The 17,145-nt window shown below is 39.1% G+C and overlaps 1 protein-coding gene across 1 annotated transcript in view; it reads left to right on the forward strand.

Moving 5' to 3' along the window:
* The window catches only part of DDX10 (DEAD-box helicase 10), a 190,018-nt gene that overhangs the window by 129,183 nt on the left and 43,690 nt on the right, over nucleotides 1-17,145 (forward strand). The window contains exon 16 of the mRNA XM_054193646.1: nucleotides 1,283-1,339. Within this exon, the coding sequence (XP_054049621.1) occupies nucleotides 1,283-1,339 (57 nt within the window). The remainder of the gene's footprint in view (nucleotides 1-1,282; nucleotides 1,340-17,145) is intronic.

Below are 17,145 nucleotides of genomic sequence, written 5' to 3' on the forward strand. Positions count from 1 at the left end.
TCAAAAGAAACTAAATTTAGACCCCAATTTTGAAAATCTTGGCGGCTGTTTTCTCCTTTTCCCAGGTTTTCACTCAAACGTGCTGCTTTTCCAAGCAATGTTGTGTGGTACCTACCAATATGCTTTGGTAGCATCATTGTGATGCTTTGGCACCAGGACTGCTGGAGTCGTAGCTTTCTCCTTACCGCCATGAGTGAGCTGAAATATGACTCGTCTTCAGCCTCCTCTGTGCTGAGGTGCTGTCCCTGGACTGATGTTAAAGTAATGTCCCCTTTTATGGGGACTCGGTTCTAAATGCGCTGACGCAGGAATGGCCTATATTGCTCAAAGAAACTGGGAGAGTTGTATTCCGGAAACATTTTTATGCTAGCATAAAAAAGTTTTGACACAGTTGTCATCAGTATCACGAAGACAAAAGAAAAAGAGGGAGCAGTGTGATTTTTCTAAGGGACGTATGGCCTCACCTGAATTTCTGTCCTTACCTCATCAAATAGATAATTTAAAGGATGTTCAATTGCAAGGACCTGACAGAGTCTAAATTAGAGATAATCCTTCAGTTGGTTTAAAAATAAACCCAAGAAGAACAACAAACAAGAAGCAATAAATGTCAATTGAATTAAAAATTGAACTTTTGTACGCTCAGAAATCTGGCAGGCAGCTTTGTATGAATTTTGTCATTGCATTTTGCTCATTTTCCCATAGCAGAATCCCTTTGGTGGAGGGATCTTAATGTTATGGTTCTCTGAATTGATGCAATTACTAAGCAAATGCTATTGTAGAGTGTTTGTTAATAATGGAGATATGAAAGCTAGGGAGAACACATTTTAGCTTTCGCTCCCCGGTTGCTTTAGCAATTCTGAAGTTAAGAAAATTATCATTTTAGTTTGTTAAAGGGATTGCATTTCATATTAAGCCAGTGAGAAATAAGAAAAGTTGGATCTCAGTGCCGTTTTAACTACCGTGTTTTAGAGACAAATACTAACTTTGACAAAATACTTAGCTGCATCATTCCTTTAAGAGTAACAAATCTCGGTGAAGGTAAAATGTGAGTTTGAATCATTCTTGTAGTTTTACTTCCTTTAAGAGCAAGAAAAATGAGTAATATCTCAGTCAGATCTTTTTATTTATCTTTTTTCATCAGGAATACGTAGGGTGAATACCACCAATATGTCGTGTGTGTGTTAAATTTGAGCCACATCGATATTTTTAATCTTAAAATATTAAATGAAAAAAAAACCCACCCAGGAGTTTGCTTTAAAACTGTGTATCTTGTTTGTTTTAGGAGAAAAGGCTAAAAGAAAAAGCAGCAAGGAGAGAAGCGAGGAATAAGAATGCACAGGTAAGGATTTTTGTTGTTTTGATCAAACTACTGATTGTGGGTTTGAAACTGTTTTTTAATTATTTTATTCCTTTCTTTAATAAGCAATATTGTGGTTAGTGACTGTTTAAAGGCATTTTCCCTTTGCTTGTCTTTTCTTACTCCCTTGCTCTGATGTGGAAGGATACTGAGAAGCCATGAATATGTGTGTGTATGTATAAATATATAAAATGTATGGAAGCCTTTTGGACTTGCAGCCTCTTTATTCTGTATATCAAGTGAGTTGCAATTTCAGCTGCAGCGCTGATGCCATTATTTTTTTCTTTCTGAATATTTGGTCATGTTTATAACTTACAGGCAGTGAGATTTTTTTTTTTTTTTGGTCAAATCTCATTTAAGCCTGTTTCTGCTGAACCTTTTCTTTAAACAGCAAGTATTACATCGATGTTTATTCCTTCCACTTGTTAGACCCACAGATAAAACCTTTGCTATCCTTTTCTTTATATGCACATTACTAATTTCCTAGAGGCTGCTCTAGTTTTTGATATTACTTGGTTTGTGATGAACTAAGATTTCATTCATCTGCAATGATTTTCCCGAATATGGACAGAGTAATGTGTGTCATTTCTCATGCTGCATCTCCTTATGCTACACATGAATAGATCTTGGTAGTTCTTGGCAGTTAGCAAATATCTTACTCCCTTGAGAAAATCGATAATGTTCTTTGTCTGATTTTTGCAAGCTGGCTGTGCGCTGGGAGGCTTAAGTATAGGAAGATGCTTCATTCTGTAGTTCTGAAGTGGAAAGTAATTACAGTTTAAGATGAAAAGCCTAGTTATACTAAGTATTAAGTATGATTCTGTCTTCAGAGATGGCAAGCTATCAGAGCTGTTGGCATCGTGACTCCCCAATCAAGCAATAGAAATTTTCTGCATGTAATTGAATGTATAGAGATGCATGCTTTTTAATGTATTGAGCAAGCATTTTAGGAAAATTATGGAATGAATGATTAACAAACATCCTTAATATAGGGAGAAAACATTGATCGAATCAGGCTGTATCACATTCATAAATGCTGCTTGTTAATTTTGCCTCTTTTCAAGGAATAAAAAAAACCCCCAATGTCATGTTATTTAGCAGCTGGAGAAATAAACCCATTCCTTTCAAATGGATCTGCTTGCTGATGTACTTCTATCCTATTCTTTGCCAAGCAAATGAATCTGTCTGTCCTGCTGGAGAAGGACTGAAGCTGATCTCTGTTGAGGAATGATCTGTGCATGTGCTGTGTGTCCGTGGGTACAGTATGGGTTAAATGCAGGGCGTCACCCCCAAAACTGCACAAGACAAAGCCCCAGTTCGATGCACCTCTGTCTCTCTTCCGTGCAGCACTTGCACTTGGAAAGCTGACTAGTGCTGGTCTAGTAAGAGATTGGCATATGCTTTCTGTGAGATACCGACTGCGCAAACCTGCTATTACTTTGACTTAATTTTATTCCTGAAGCCTTTAGCTCACTCTCTGCAAGAAGGTGCAAGCCTCAGGAGCTGACATGTCTCCTCGATGAAAACTGTTGGGCTTTTTCTCTTGTTCAGAGGCTATTTTTGCCAGAACTGTGTGCAGTCGAGTCCTGTCATTTCCAGTGGGCCTCATTTCAGGGAAAATGCTTCTGCTGGGAAAGGCTGCCAGCTTGGAGCCGGGCCGTTCGCGCCTGGAAGTGGAAGGGAGCAGTAGACGGTAGATAAAGGTGGCAGTTTCCGTCTGCTGGGTGTCTGAGGAATTAATTAAGAACGCTCCCTGCTTTACAGAATCTTGGAGATGAAACCACAGTAGCTGAAGCTCTCCATAGTCCATGTGGGATATGACTCAAGCAGCTCCTATGAGACACCCAGAAAAAAAAGGAAGGAAACAGTAAAACACAGAAAGTATTGAAACAGAAACTAGTTTAGAAAATATATGCTCCCTAAATCAGGAGTTTAAAAATATTCGCCTTTTCAGTAGTGCTTTCAGAATATGACTTGTGACCCACTTACTCTGCCGTACAAACTCCTTTGGCAATTAATAGCATTTTCTTAGAAGAGAAAGCCATAAGGAGAACCAAAAAAGCAGAAAAGGTATTTTAAGCTCTATTAATGTAGTTTAGCAGCTGGAGAAAAGGTCTAGATCAACAACTATGAGCAGCCAGTCGCTGCAAAGCAGCTGTGGTCATAATTTGTTGTTCCACGTCTATCTGCTTTATTCTGCTTGTTTGTTTTATTAACTGCATCTCTGTCATTTTATAAACTCCTTGGGTTACAGAGTATTACTTACTAGCTTTCACTAGTATGCCGTCCACCGGGTCTGACGTGACCAGAATGGCAATTTACTTTCCCATTCTAAACACCAATTTATCAATTATGACTTTTGCATCTCTGCTTTCACACAGTTCTTGTTGTCCTGTTGTGGGTTGTGCCCTGTTACTGAGTGGACAGAGCCTGGGATGTTCTTCTTAACATATGCTGTTTTTTCCGAAATAAAAAGGGAATTTATATGGAACTAAAACTTTATGGTTTACAGTTTATCTCTTTTCACCCTTTAAACCATACACTTGTGGATTTAGTCTTAATTTAATCTTGGATTCTTGGATTGTGATACTCATTAATTTTAGGATTTCTCTGTCCTGTACATGTTCATCCCTTTCCTGTGCCAGGAATCTTTGCTTCTTGAGATTTTTAATTTACTCTACCTATAATTTTATAGTTTATGGACTACCCGTTTTAATAACAGCTTTCCTTCAGTTTTGTACCCCCATTTTAAGTTGTTTTTCTTTCATTTCAAAGTTTTAATGCCTTGTATGAGTGCAGGTTTTTTTGCCTGTATGCCAACAAAAAGGAAAGATCACAGGAGAGATGGGCCTCCTGCTTTTTTCCTCTGGTGCCACAAGAGCAATGACAGGGAAGGTTTTGCTCAGCCTTCTCTGCGCTGAGATGGGGCAGGCTCCCTGCAACTGGAATTGAACCACCGGATTCTGGCACACTCTGCTGAATGTGCTTGAGCAGGGGATTAGATGAGTAGGTAGCTGCAGTGTTATTGACTCCACCTTGGATACATCCTCATGCAATAAATAAACTGGGTAAGAAGCGAGGGCTCTTACAGGATGCTTTGGAGAATGTATTTATTGGAATTTATGACCATTAATTAAATTTGAGTGCAAAAGGCTGTGAAAACAGGTAAAAGAAGTTTTCTCTTAGATTTATATTGAAGAAAAACTGGAAACTTAGTTTGGGAGGGGGGTATTTTTTTATCATCAGATATCTAATTGTCTCCCAGTTTAGGAGAGTTTGATGAGATATTTATAAGTGCAGCATTTTAAGACAAAAAAAGCAAAGTTGGTACTGATAAAACTGCAGTCATCAGGCCCTCAAACAAATTTTGATACTGTTTGCTTGAAGATGGTCTAGAGAAAATTAGGTAACTGTATTGTCTTTTGACCAGGAAGTATAAAGCGTTGTGCAGAAGCAGCAGCAACATGGACGGCTGCTCCGAGGTGCTATTGGTGAAGGCAGCCCCTGGCCTCAAGCAGGATGTCCCTGCACCGTGCAGTGCTCCGCTCTTGACTTTGCTCTTTTTCTTCTAGTAATCTATGATATCCTGGTTTCTTTGTGTACATAAAAGAGTTTTACTTTAGCTTTCAACCAGCATTTAAAGGTCTGTGCCCTGCAAGCAGTTGTTAGCTGCAATGAAGCTAAACAGGACTCTGTTCTCCTTTAGTGAGTTGAGTTTAGTGTTTTGCTATCCTGATGCCTTAGTACTGATGTGTTAAGAATTACAAAGTGAGGAAGATTTTAGTTTCTTTTGAAGAAAATAATTTTTGTAGGGAAGACATTTTCCAGGAGCAGTTGAAGAGGTCTGTGGCTCAGGATGGGGGAGCAGAGCAGGAGTCAGGAGAAGGTGCTGTTTCCCACCCCAGCACTGATGTGCTTTGTGATCCTCAGCTATCAGCTCCCAACATCATGCAGGAAATAATAACTAGCCCCTAAAAGAAGCTATCAGTATCTGCTAGAAATAGTTCCGACAGCATCTGTAAGCAGTGCCAGGAGATAAAACTTGCTCAGTCATGACAGTTTGGTGCATCAGTTCAGTCATTGGCAATCCTATAGCAGTTATGCCATGCTGGTGTTCAAAGCAAAACAGAAAAAAATGAAAAAGGGCTGACTAGCAGACCAGATGCTGTTTATCCAAGGTCCATAAGAAAAATGTAGCCTGCTGAAAACCTAGGGAAATCCAGCTTGAACATGTACTCCTTAGTGAGAGGATTTTTCTGTTTTAGAAAAGAAAGAGGACAAATCATTGTAATGAAGTTCAAGATGGGGATTGTTACCAGGCCAGAAAACTGACCTCTTCTGAGAGACATCCAAGCACTCGGTTGTCAGGGGCACTTTTTCATAGGAATGAATTCTTGCTGAATAATTTTAGAGTATTAAAAGATCAACAGCAACAGCAGGATAATAAGTATGCTTTAACTTTTCTCATGTCCTCTCTTTCTCCCTTGCTCTCTCCCCAACATAGTTTGCTGTTCCCAGAGGAATTAGTACTTGTGTATGAGATCTTACATGTTTATAAAATATATACTTGATATACTTTATATATAAACTTAAGATGTTCATGGAGTCACAATGAAGTTAGCACTCTTTCTGCTCTGTTACATAGGGATTTATGTGAGCACATCTACAAAATACACCTGGGCGAGCAGGAGGCACATACTTAAAGATGTGACAGATTCAGGCATTGATATCTGCCTGTATCACATCACTACAAGGTATAATCCTCAATATAGCATTCTGTTTTCTGCACTTTGTGCCATGCTCAGTTGGGATTTTAACCACAACGATACTTAAAAACTCTTATTTTCTTTTAATCTTCAGTACTCTCCAGGAGATTAGAGATACACTTGCTGAACGTAGCTCAAGAAATCTTTGCATCATGTGGGCAAATTCAAACAAGAAAGGGACAGTGTCAGATCTCTTGGGTAGCTGTTGCTAATAATTCACTAGGAGAAATATAGTCCTTAAAATATGATGAAAATTCTGCATCCACTGGTATCGTTCCTGTGGTTACTGCAACTGACTTCTATTATCTGACAGCTTCTGCCTTGAATTTTCTTTTCCTTGAGATCTAGCCTGTGTCCTGGTGTTTAGGCTGGAGGCTCTAGGTTCACTGTGGATGTGAACAGTAATTCCAGCGCAGAAAGGGGTTTAGAGGAGTGAAGATTTGGTCTGTGCCTCCTGTGAATACAGGCTCTCAAATCCCTGTGATCAGTTTATCACTAAGTGTTCTTGGGAAAGTCTTATGGGATGCCCTGCATACTGATGGTTAATGGTGAAGGTCCTTTGGTTCTGGATCACCTCTCATGACCCTCTTATGGATGGTTTTGAGGAGCCATTGCTTTAGTTCCCTGTGATTTCTGGAGCTGGAGCAGGGTTTCAGGGCTAGTTCCTTCTGGTGGTCTGGAGGATAGTAGAGATTGTGGAGTTTATTTTGTTCATAGAAGACCTCAGGAGAGGGTTATGTTGTCCTGATATAGCCTCAGGACAGGCTACATCTTGTCACTGCTGTTTGATGGTTGCAAAGGACTTTAAAGTTGGTCTTTGTCAATATATGCTTGATTCTGCAAACCACAAAGAACAGCAAAAAATGAAGTAATGATACTTCCGTTCAGGTACAAAATCTTCCAGTATTTCTTCTGTGGGGAACTTGCAACTGAAATTACCACGTGAGTTAGATCCCTTTTATTAAGACAAACTTCTTGCTTAGAACAATTTAATTTACCTTTGTTTAGAAGTAGCTCTGGTCTATTAGCTCTTGTGTTCTGTACACATACACAAAAACTGTTAAGTAGTTTTATTTATTTATTCATTACAAGTTTGCGTTTGTATTGTTTTGAATTTCCTTGAGAAGCTCTGTGGATAAACGAGTAATTTGGAATATCAACATTTTAACCTACTAACTTAGTAATTTCAAACAGGTTTCTTAAGGCAGAACCACGATTTCAAGTTCAACTTGGAAAATAATCATTGATTCTGAACTACTTGTAGTCTGAAATATTTTTAAAATCAACATATTCTACAGTCTTGGGTATTATGTGCCTGTATGCAAATGTTACCTGTATTTTGCTTTTTGAAGATAACATGTTGATGATTCCAGTTAATATAACACTTAAATTGCTTTAAGTAAAGCTGTAATAAGTCCTGCCTTTTCTGCAATTAAGAATGTGTATGATTGAACCAGTATTTCTGTATCATAACCCTGAACAAGTTACAAGGAAGGATTCTGATGGATTGATTTGCCAATTATGCACGCTTCTGTGATCCTTTTCATTGCAGCCACCAACACACTAGGATTTTAAATATATTTATCAGATTGACCATTTAAACTAATTGGCCATAGCCATAGCAATTGAATTTTGTGAGTATAATATTCACAACTGTTATTTTTAATCATATGTGGTAAGTGATGACAGCCTGCTGCTCAACACACAGTAAGCTGATGATTTTCCAGTCGCTGAAGTGATTCCTTCATAGTCCTGGCAGAAGCCTAGATTAGGAGGGCTGTGGTCCTTGCACATGCCCTCCTATCCCCTAACGGTCTGCTGGGGTGAGGTGGACGCACAGTGGATCAACACAAATGCATCTTCATTACAGTGTCTGACATACCTGTACCCTGTGCTTTGCTTTGTGTTTGCTTTCAAATTTATGTTAAAGAGAGGAAGCTTCTTTTTTCTTTAAACTTGTGTTGTTTTTCTTATTTTGGGGGTTGCAGTTCTAGGGGAGCTTTTGATGAAAGACATAATATGGATTTGTAAGAGCAGTGGGACAGGATTTCTGGTATGTTAGGGAACACAAAGGTTATCGTCTTACTTGATTGCAAATTATCTTAAATTTATAGGACCATACTGAAGAAATTTCTCCAGTAGCTAGGTTAAACTCCACGTAAGTTTGACAGCATTGGAACAGGAGCTTTGGACTTCCACTGCTGAGCATCAGAGCTTTCATGATGTTAAAGACTTAACATTTTTGCTTTTTTCAGAATCAACAATACTTTGTCATTGGGGGGAAAAGCCTCAGTATTTTTTTTATTAAAGGCTTAGGCTATCAAAATTGCAAGATTGTGAATTGAAATAGGTATGTGCCAACATATATGCATTTCTCTCTTCCTCTTGAATTACATGGGTTTCATGGGTTTTGTTATCATTTATTTGCATTGTATAGTTACAGGTAACTCTTGGTAGTTGTAGAATTAAGGAGTGCTTTGGCACTGTTCCACCCAGGCTCTTGAGTGGGGATCAGCAAGTGAGCAAGTGGTTACTTCAGTCATTGCTTGGGCTCTGTCTCCCCTTTGAACACGGGAGGTATATATTATTCCACTTCATTTTTCCTCTTTGCCTGTCTCTGTGGATATTAGGAGCAGGATTCCACCATCAGGTTCCACCCTGCATATGGCAGTGTGGTGGAGCACAGGGAAAGCAATATGAGGGCTCTGCTAGTCTTGCACAGGTGCTTTTCTGAGGCTAATGATTAAACCCCAGTAGCTAAGTTTATATACATTTTTTCCGTCTGAATACACACTTCATCAATTCAAGCAACATATTTCAGTTCAATACATGTATCTAGAAAAACAGTAGGTATGCAATAAACCAGACAAGAACTCTTTGTGCATTGCAAAGTGCAAAGGGATATATTGAAGGGCAAAGACCTTCCCACCTCTGCTTCAGATTTCCATTTCAGCATTGATTGAATGTTTTCATGCTAACTGTATAGCACCATGTTCTGTAAACTTAAATAGGGGAAGGAGAGAGCACCAGGACTTTGCTTTGTGATCACTGTCCATCAATATGTAAGCATTTCATTTTTGAATATGCTCTCTTGTAAAGGTGGCCAGTCTACAATTTAAACATAACTATCCACTTCAGTGTGGTTTGAAATTTATATGTAAATGAGCAGCGTCTGTTCTTCTTGGCTTCTAAAATTTCTTGATCAGTTTCTTCACTTATTTGTTGCCCTCCTCAACAGCCGCAGTCTGAGCAGAAAACAAATGGTCACTTTGCCCCTGCCTTGTTCTGGCCGAGGAATAAGAAGCAATGGAGAGTGCTGGAGCAGCACATCCACCAGTATGAAATGAAGGGGGCAGGGAGAAGGAAAAAAACCAACAAAACGAACAGCACTGTTCTAAAGTGTTATAAACCATCCTTCAGGTGTTGTCATCTTAGTAAACAGGCCACTGTATGAAGCTAATTGTAATGATAATCTGCTCTATGCTGCTATTTAATAATGTCTACTAACCAATATTTGAAATTTCTCTCCCTCTAAAGCAAAAAACTTAAAGCCTTTACACCAAGCTCATATGCTGTTCCATATGCATTTTGAGCAGCAAATCAAGTTGTTGTTTATTAGTGTGATGTTCTTGTTCTCTTTGCCTCACCACACTCCTTTCATGCCTTAACCAACGCAGTACAGTCGAATAGTCTGGAGCTGAACTTTTGGAGATCTTTAACCCTCTTTTCTGCCTCCACCCCCAATCCTGAAGATGTGGGAAACCCCAGACAATGCAGAAGTAATGATCTGAGGCTTGCAGCAGTTTTCACGCAAAGCTTTTATTTAGGAAGTGGAAAATATTTCTGGAATGGTAGGTCTTTTTCTGTTCCATTGTAAAAAGCATGTGTATTCACATGCCTCAATTCTGCCTGTAGAAATATTATGCAGGTGGCTGCATTTCACAAGTAAGCTGTATCAGACTGTTCAGACTTGTTTATTTCGCATCTTCGTTTGTTCTGGCATTACTCTAAGCCACTTCCCAGCTTTCCTTATGTGTTTGAAACTTTCTTAGATTATAGACGTCAGATACGGGGACTGTACCTCGCTGCATATCTCAGGTATGAGCTTCTTAAGAATGAGTTAATTGGCTGATGAGCAGAGCTAATCTTTCAGATGTGTTTGATGCTGACATCCTCATGCAGTAAGGAATCGTAGTCAGTTTTAAATTAAGCAGCTCTGTTTTCTTACCATCCCCCCTGTTTATATTCTTGGAATGTGTTGCTTGCAGTATTGTACGTAGTCTGCTATAGCTGCTCTCAGCAGTCGTAATTGCTACTAGTGATGAAAATTGATTTGTGCAATCAGAAAACCATTATCTGCATTCTGACTGATAGTGCTGCAGTTGCCAACGTTTTAAAATTCTTCTGACAGCTGTTTTTTCAGAATACTCAGGGGTCATGCAGTCACCGGGATTCCAGCTGCTTTATACCAAATCTTACTTGAGCATTAGAAGAAAAGGAAAAAGCTCTTAATGACTCTCAATATGGTTTTGTTTTTTGTTTTTTTTTTCCAGAGAGTTTTTAAAGACTTAGTGTTTGTCAGAGTCCTGCTTTGCCAGATACACTTGATCAGGAGTGCAGTGTTCCATGTTTTACCACAGTGTGAAGTGTTTGTAATAGGTTTTCTGTTCTGTTACATTATCAGCTGCTTTGATAAACCAATCAGTTTGGTATTAGGAAATGCCAAACAAGTAACTAACATGTATGGTTGCTTACAGACTGCACGAGGAGTCTGGTGAGCCCTGTACTTCCCAAATGGAGCACTGCCTTCTCTTTGTAGGGAGTCCATTAGGAGCTGGGTCTTTCTGTGTTGGCTCCAGGTCTCCCTCGAGGTTTCTTTTCCTTCAGGCAACACACAATTTTTATTTTCTATTTTTCCTCTGTTTAATGTTTCCTTTCCTTCTTGTTTTTTTTTTTTTTCTCTTGTCTTCAATGAAATTTTTTTTGAGGATTCCTGTGTTTCATATGTCTTGCTGTTTCCTCATCCCCTTTTCTGTTTCTTCTGAAGGAGCTAAATTCAAGCTGCTACTGCTATTTGGTTACTTTCTGCCTCGTAGAAACTAAGAGCAGAAGGAATGGGGAACAGCAGGAAGAAAGGTAATAGCATTGTCTGGGAGCAAAGCCTTAGGAAATGTGCATAGTATTTTTAGGGAGAAGTTTTGTGTGTGTGTTTGTTTTTTCTTCTTTTTGTACTGTTTCATATTTTCCTGACATTCCTTCAGAAAAATACATACTGGTTATATTTTGCTGGGCCGAGCTGTTCCAGTACTGCTGGATAAACATTGATTTTTTTTTTTTTATTATTATTTTTTTATTTTCCAGTCCCACCATTCCTTCATTGCAGGGAGAGCTGGAAGAGGTTCATTCTCAGTTACTCCTTGCACACATTTATCTTCTCACAAGAAACCTTTTAGTAAAAGAGCATCAGTAAGGGTTCAAAGCTAATTACCTGTAAGCAAAGAAAAGCCAGAATTGAAGTTGTCGGTGCTTGTCCCTTGCTGTATAAATATAGTGGTGCGGATCAGGAGAGATGATTCTGTTTCTCCCAGTCTGCTCGGCTGCACTTCCAGCTCAGCCAGATCCTCGACTCAGAGTTTGCTTAGTGTAGGGTGGAGGAGACTGTACATTTTCCAGCTATTAGGTGTTTTCATTTGCTTATGGTGTGCGTGCCACCCGATAGATACATGGATTAAAAAAATCCTTTGACAACTAACAAGTACTCATAAACTGTGGGATGGACTATTGCTAACATCCTTGTTTCTAGCATTTAATGATTATTTTTTTTTATTTTTTATTTTTTTTTCACCCAAAACGTTTGTGTCTTTTGACTGTATTTCCCAGAATACTCAGGTTTCATTCTTTGCTAACACTTATTTTGCAAAGAGGAGCTGGATCCAGGAAATGTGAGTTCTCTTCTGGACTAGAAACATTGATATATAAATTGTCTTGTAAACTGTGCTAGAACTAGCGTGGACTCCCATGATGCCTGGTTTGTTTGTTGTTGGGTTTTTGGTGGTTTTTTATTTAAAGTTTTCTCTGGGATGTGTAAATCCAGGGAGCCTCAGTGCAGTTGTGGAACTATGTGCTGTTCTGATACCCTCGGCTTGGAAAGGATGTAGTAGAAAGAGGTCCAGAAAACATGAGGAAAAACACAAAAAAAACATGCTAACAGAGAAAGAAGACAAGTGAGGAGAGATATTAAGACATTTCCTAACTGATTGACATAAGAAAGTACAGCTCTTTATTCTTCATAGGGAAAAGTCTCCGAAGTGCAATTCCTTCTGAAACCAAGCTTACGCCGCACTGCATGACACAGTGTGGATTTGGCCCAAAAAAAGGATTGAGCTCACTTTCCTCCCCTTCCCACCCTGTCCACCCTGTGCAGGTGCCATTAAAAACTGTCAGAATGTGTGCATGAAGCTGGACCCGGAGAACATGGGTGCTGTTCCCAAAGCTTATGCTTAAATGTAAGAGCTGCTGATCGAAGGCCATTGTGGAATTTGGATAATGAGGTGAAGTCTCTGTGCTCAAGGAGCAATTAAGACCGGCTTTGCTATCTCTTGTGCAACCCAGGGGAGTGAAGGCTTGTCCGGCTATCACTGGAAACATAAATAACGGGGTAGTATTGGGGAGCCAGGACAGCCCTGCTTTTCGTCAGCAGAGACAGTAAAATCAAGATAACAGAGACTTTGTGTAGCTCTTTGTTTCCTTGAGAGGCTGCCATGTCTGGTAATTGACCTTTGCCTCCTTACCTGTGAAATGCATATTAAAGTTGACACCCCTGTATATGCTAATGAAGATTTTAGAGATCATGCTAAACATATATGACTGTAGCACTCGTCTCTCCACCCAAATCATACTACATGTCACCTAGGGGAGGGAAACCTTGTAATTTTGGGGATAAAAGGATGGAGAAAATGACTGTTAAATTGGGAGAGAAGAAACTTGATACCTGACGGACCAGCTGACGGGCTGCGTTCTCTTCCTCCACCCCAGGCAGGAACGCCTTTCACCCTCTGGGGAATGTTACCCCGGGTTGCTGTAGTATCATTATTTTTGCTAGCAATATTAACCTTAAGTAATTAGTGCTATTGTAGTCAGTGAATTTATCAACAGCAATCTCGAATCTGTGACTGTTGCTCTCAATAAAATAACTAATTTCGATTATTTGTGAATCTGATTCAGTGAAAGTCCTTTGGTGGGACTCTGATAGTAAATCAGTGAAAGTCCTGTGACTCTGACAGACAAATATCGAAACTACAGTCCTTTTAATGCCACAGTAAAAACGAAGGATTCGTTTGCAAATGCTTTGTTGGTCACACATTTGAGATTGGGCTTCTTAACTTGGTTCTTTAACTTTAGTGGTGTCATTTCCATCCCTGTTGTGATTGGGAAGTGCAGTTTGCCGTATTGCAGCTGAGAACTGTGACTTGTGTATGAGTTAGTGTGCGGCTGGGGTGACTGCACGCACTGAACTCTACGCACAGGTCTTGCAAAAGTGTGTTGCGGCATTCCTACCCACACTTTGTCTTTTTCATGGTGCCTGAAATTCCCTGGGATCTGGAAATAGGTTTGCTTTGTGGTGACTCCCTTGATGCCCAGATGTTAATGGTGATTTCTGTGTCATAGATAATCACAGCCTGCCTTGCCGTTTGCACGGGATTTGCCTGTAGTCTCATTTCCGCTTTTGTGTCTGTGCAGTTTCTTCCTTCTTTATTTGGTACTTGATTTTCCCCTTGTCTTTGAACTTCAGTTTTATTGACGAAGGGGAAGTTAGTTGTCTTCCCACACAAGATTTTCTAAATTACTACTACGGAATTGAAACATATCTATAGTTATCTGGGATTTTTTTCTCACGTTATTTTACATTTAGAGCAACAGCCGGGAAGGGGACCTTGTAGTTACAGGGGTTTGTACTTGTTCTGGGCTTCTCTTGTGCAGAACTTTCCAACCATTGCCCACATGGTGGTAGATATCAAATATAGTCACCTGACTCCTTAGACTAATGAGAGGTCACCAAGTGCCCTTCTGTTTGTGACATGGGAGAAAAATTGGTCCCGTATCTTCAAAAATGGGTTACTACACTTTCACAGCACATTGACACTGGTCTTCCGTTTGCTTTGTGGAAAATACTTATAAATAAGTAGAATTGCCCTGTAAGCAGTTACGCAAAGCAAACGGTTACTACCATAACTGTTAAGCATAACGGTAACATAGCATAAGGAAAGTTAAGCATTTGTCAGTAAGGAGAAGAATTTTGATGAAAAGCTGAAAGAGCAATTCTAATCCTATTTGCTACTTGATTTTTCTATGTGTAGTTATATGGATAGCAACACGGTAGTTTTATGAAGTACTCCATTAATGCCTGATCTTTAGGTTACTGTTTACGTGGTACACTATTTCAGTATATTATATCAGAAATCAGTTTTTCACATGGATGTTCATAAGGATGAATTGATTTTAAAAAATCAGTCAACAGCATGTAATAGGATTAGACTTGGTTAATACAAGTATATTGCTCTCCTCTGTTCATTCTTGTTGGACAATCTGCCAAAGCTTTGAAATTTTCAGCAAGAGAAATTGTGGGTGGACAAGGTAAGGTGATTGATTAATTACAGTCACAGTCAACTTACATTGACATGATTTACATGAGTGGCTATTTGAGCTGAAAGCTCATAAAGATCATAAGGCTTCATTTTAAATGGCAATCTCAACCAGTCCATTTTCTTTGATAATTCATGTGCTGTTAAAAATGTCAAAATTTATTAGCATTTTTTTATTTCCCATCACCTAATATTCGAGCAGATCACGTACCTACAAAAGTGGTGCTTAGGGTAATTATCACTGTTCAAGATATTGACTAACTTAGGAGATGCATCAAGTTTATGAAATTCATCCTTCCCAGGTACTTGTGTGGCAAAATTCTATGAATAATACAAAAGGTAACCCACTTCTTTGATTAATATTATATTATTCTGATTTAATTTTTAAAATCACTCAGGTGGAATTGTTCTCATACTTAGTTTAGAAGAACTCTCAAGTTCACTGGTATTGTTTTTCTGATACCTGGTCAAGACTTGCAAGCATTTCCACATTTCCGTCATGCTGTTATGTCTAGAAAGGTTAACTGGAATGAAATCTAGTGTACCTCAATGAGAAGTGCAAATGGAATAATTACCCCTGAGCTGGTTTGGCCGGTGAGGGATTAGGCAGGGATCACGGTCTGAGCACACAATAAGAGCAAGTGCTGGGAAGTGGGGTTTTCTCAAAGCAGCGGCTGTAGGTGAATACATCTTTCCTAGAGCGTAATCTGTCAGACTTTGGTCAGAGGATATTTTATACTCCTAGAGCTTAGCTTTTAGTTTCCTGAGCAGCAGCAAGGAAAACTGAAGAGATGGATGGAATGAGTACATGAAGAACACAGATCTGTAGGTGCTGGTCAGTCTTAGTTGTACCTTATTTTGAGAGCTATTGCTGCCTTCTGTACAGCGCTAGAAAACTGTGCTAGGGGCATGGAATAGCTATTCTTGTGCTTTGTTGCAGCTACAATGAACATAGTGTGTATAAAAGTGAAGATATTCAAAGAATTAATGTTTGCTCAGTGCTTTCAAAGAAGAGGTACTGGTGTAGGTGCTTAGTGCTACCTAAGTGACTGATTTAGCTTTATTCTCAATTATTCTTTTCCGACTAAAGATGTCCCTTTAGGTAAGTTTTTGGGTTCTTTACAAATTAATTCTATCGGCTTTGAGGTATGAACATTTTATTAAATCACTTTGTTTTGGAGTTTTGATTATGCCGTCAATCGTGTAGTCATCATACCTATTTTGGACAAATACACAGTACTAGGTTCCCAGCTCAAGTCTGCTCTTCCTCTTTGTTCATGGTAAAATCTTAGCGTGTTAACTAGCCATTTGCAGTATCGGAAAATGCTTCCCAACTTGCTATCTTAAAAGGTTATTTTGTATAGTTTTGCTTTTAGGAACACTTCTATTTATATATTAGGTTTTCAGTAACATTAAATAATTTTATTATTACTTCTGACAATATAACTGAACAGTTGCCAAACAAAAACTTAATGTAATGGTTCTAGCCATATCTTGGACCCACAAAGGTTCTTAGCAGCTTGCTAGTCACAATTATGCAGGTATTTCATTTCAGTACCTGTTTTCAGTATTCCTTCCTGAACGGCACAGCTTCAGAGAGTGGCAAAATTACTGTGTTGTTATTGTTATACCCAGAAGTAAAAAGCAGCGTAAAGAAGGATGCCGTGGCATTAAAGAGGTGAAACAAGTATTGGAAACTGGCTTCACTGAATTAGGAAAAAGAAAAAAGAGCCTTGTTGAACATTTTGGCACTTGTGCGCCCTCCCTTGACTTCCATCATGACCTCATTAAAAACAAAATCTTTTAGGTATGATGTGAAGGGCTGTATAAGAGCACTTTGCTGCTGTGATAACAAGCATCATGAAAGTCAGCCAAAAATTGAAGGTGCATGTGTAAGTAAAATAATACGTTACAGGCGTGTTGCAAGGCACCAACATAAAAAAGTCTTTTTTCTTTTCTTATTCTGTTTCTCTCCCTGTAAGCCATTACCAGTCTCATAGACCTTGGAAAGACTCTAAACTTTATGCCTATTTCAGCGGAACTATCCGCAGAGGAATTAAGAAAGCACAACAGCAAAAGTATAAGCAAGTTTAACCAACGTTCAGAGGCTTCACATGGTGGAGCAACTAAGACTTTACAGGTTGAGGCTAGTTCTCTTGACTGGGAGTAGATGAAGTTGAGATGTATCTTAGACTTGACCTGGTATACTTTTTAGTGACTTCAGTGGAGCATCGCTATTCCTTTCCGCGTTTTGAGAATGATACACAAGAGCACAAGAAAGAAACCTTTCTTTACAAACAAGAGAAGGAGCAAGTGGACGTTGATTATTTTTTTTAATTTTTTTTTTCCTCAGTAGCCTGTTCTCCCTCTTCGTTGCTAA

Source organism: Rissa tridactyla, chromosome 1, assembly GCF_028500815.1.
Source record: "Rissa tridactyla isolate bRisTri1 chromosome 1, bRisTri1.patW.cur.20221130, whole genome shotgun sequence".
NCBI lineage: Eukaryota > Metazoa > Chordata > Aves > Charadriiformes > Laridae > Rissa > Rissa tridactyla.